We start from the raw sequence: 838 nt of genomic DNA on the forward strand, positions 1-838 counted from the left end.
GGATCTCGCCCCGGGCAAGGTAACAAATCCAGGCGAGCGGGCAACGCAAGCGCATAGCTGCAAAGCTGGTGTACCGTCCGGTCGTATAAACGGGAGGATGACCGGTCGAGCACAATGCAGCTCGCAGTCTTACCTTGGCGCTTGCATTGGAGCCAGGCGTCCAGATGGCGAGTTTGGATCGCCCCCCCTAAAACGCTCATAACTTTGTTCTTCCTCAAGGGGCTTAGAACTGAGACCGTCTGACCGAGGCCATTCCGGATGAAGAAAGAGGTCCCAGCCTCGCCAACGAGGAAGTAACAGTCAACGCCGGCTACCTTTGTCAGGTACGACATCTGCTTGCGTGCGTCCATCCACAAGCAAGTCGGATACCCTGACCGATCTAGCGGCGTAGATCGCGCGGCGTTCATGAAGGTAGAGAGGTCAGCCGCCTCAACATCTCTCAACCTCTTCGCAAAGTACGCGGACGCAACTCGCTGAAGCTGACTGGCTGCCAGGCTCGAGACTACCCGACAGGGAGACCAGAGCATCTTGAGTGCCCGCGAAACCTTTGCGGTTGCGTACAACTCACGCAATGATGGCACGCCCAGACCACCACACTGTCTGGGGGCTCTAATGAAGTCGGTGGACGTCTCCACCGGAAGCTGGAAGCAACGCTTCACGAGCCTCAATATTGCGCGGTCATACTGCCCGGCCGATTGCTTGATGTTGTTAAATTTAGCAATCATAAGCTGAAATGTCAAACGTGGCAGTACGTAAGTCCGGTACGCATCCATCTTCTGCCACGGAGCCAGCTTTGACCGGAATATAAGTTCCGCTTCTCGGAGGTTCTTTCGCAGTA

The 838-nt window shown here is 55.8% G+C and overlaps 1 protein-coding gene across 1 annotated transcript; it reads right to left on the reverse strand.

The window, feature by feature from the left end:
- Positions 1-133: 133 nt before the first annotated feature.
- Positions 134-773, reverse strand: Tsp_15514 (conserved hypothetical protein; the record flags this gene model as incomplete). Its single annotated transcript, XM_003366883.1, has 1 exon — positions 134-773. A coding segment is annotated over exon 1 (640 nt), but the record flags the coding sequence as incomplete, so codon positions are not given.
- Between the last annotated feature and the right edge of the window lie 65 nt (positions 774-838).

This window comes from Trichinella spiralis (assembly GCF_000181795.1).
Source record: "Trichinella spiralis strain ISS 195 chromosome Unknown Scfld5244, whole genome shotgun sequence".
NCBI lineage: Eukaryota > Metazoa > Nematoda > Enoplea > Trichinellida > Trichinellidae > Trichinella > Trichinella spiralis.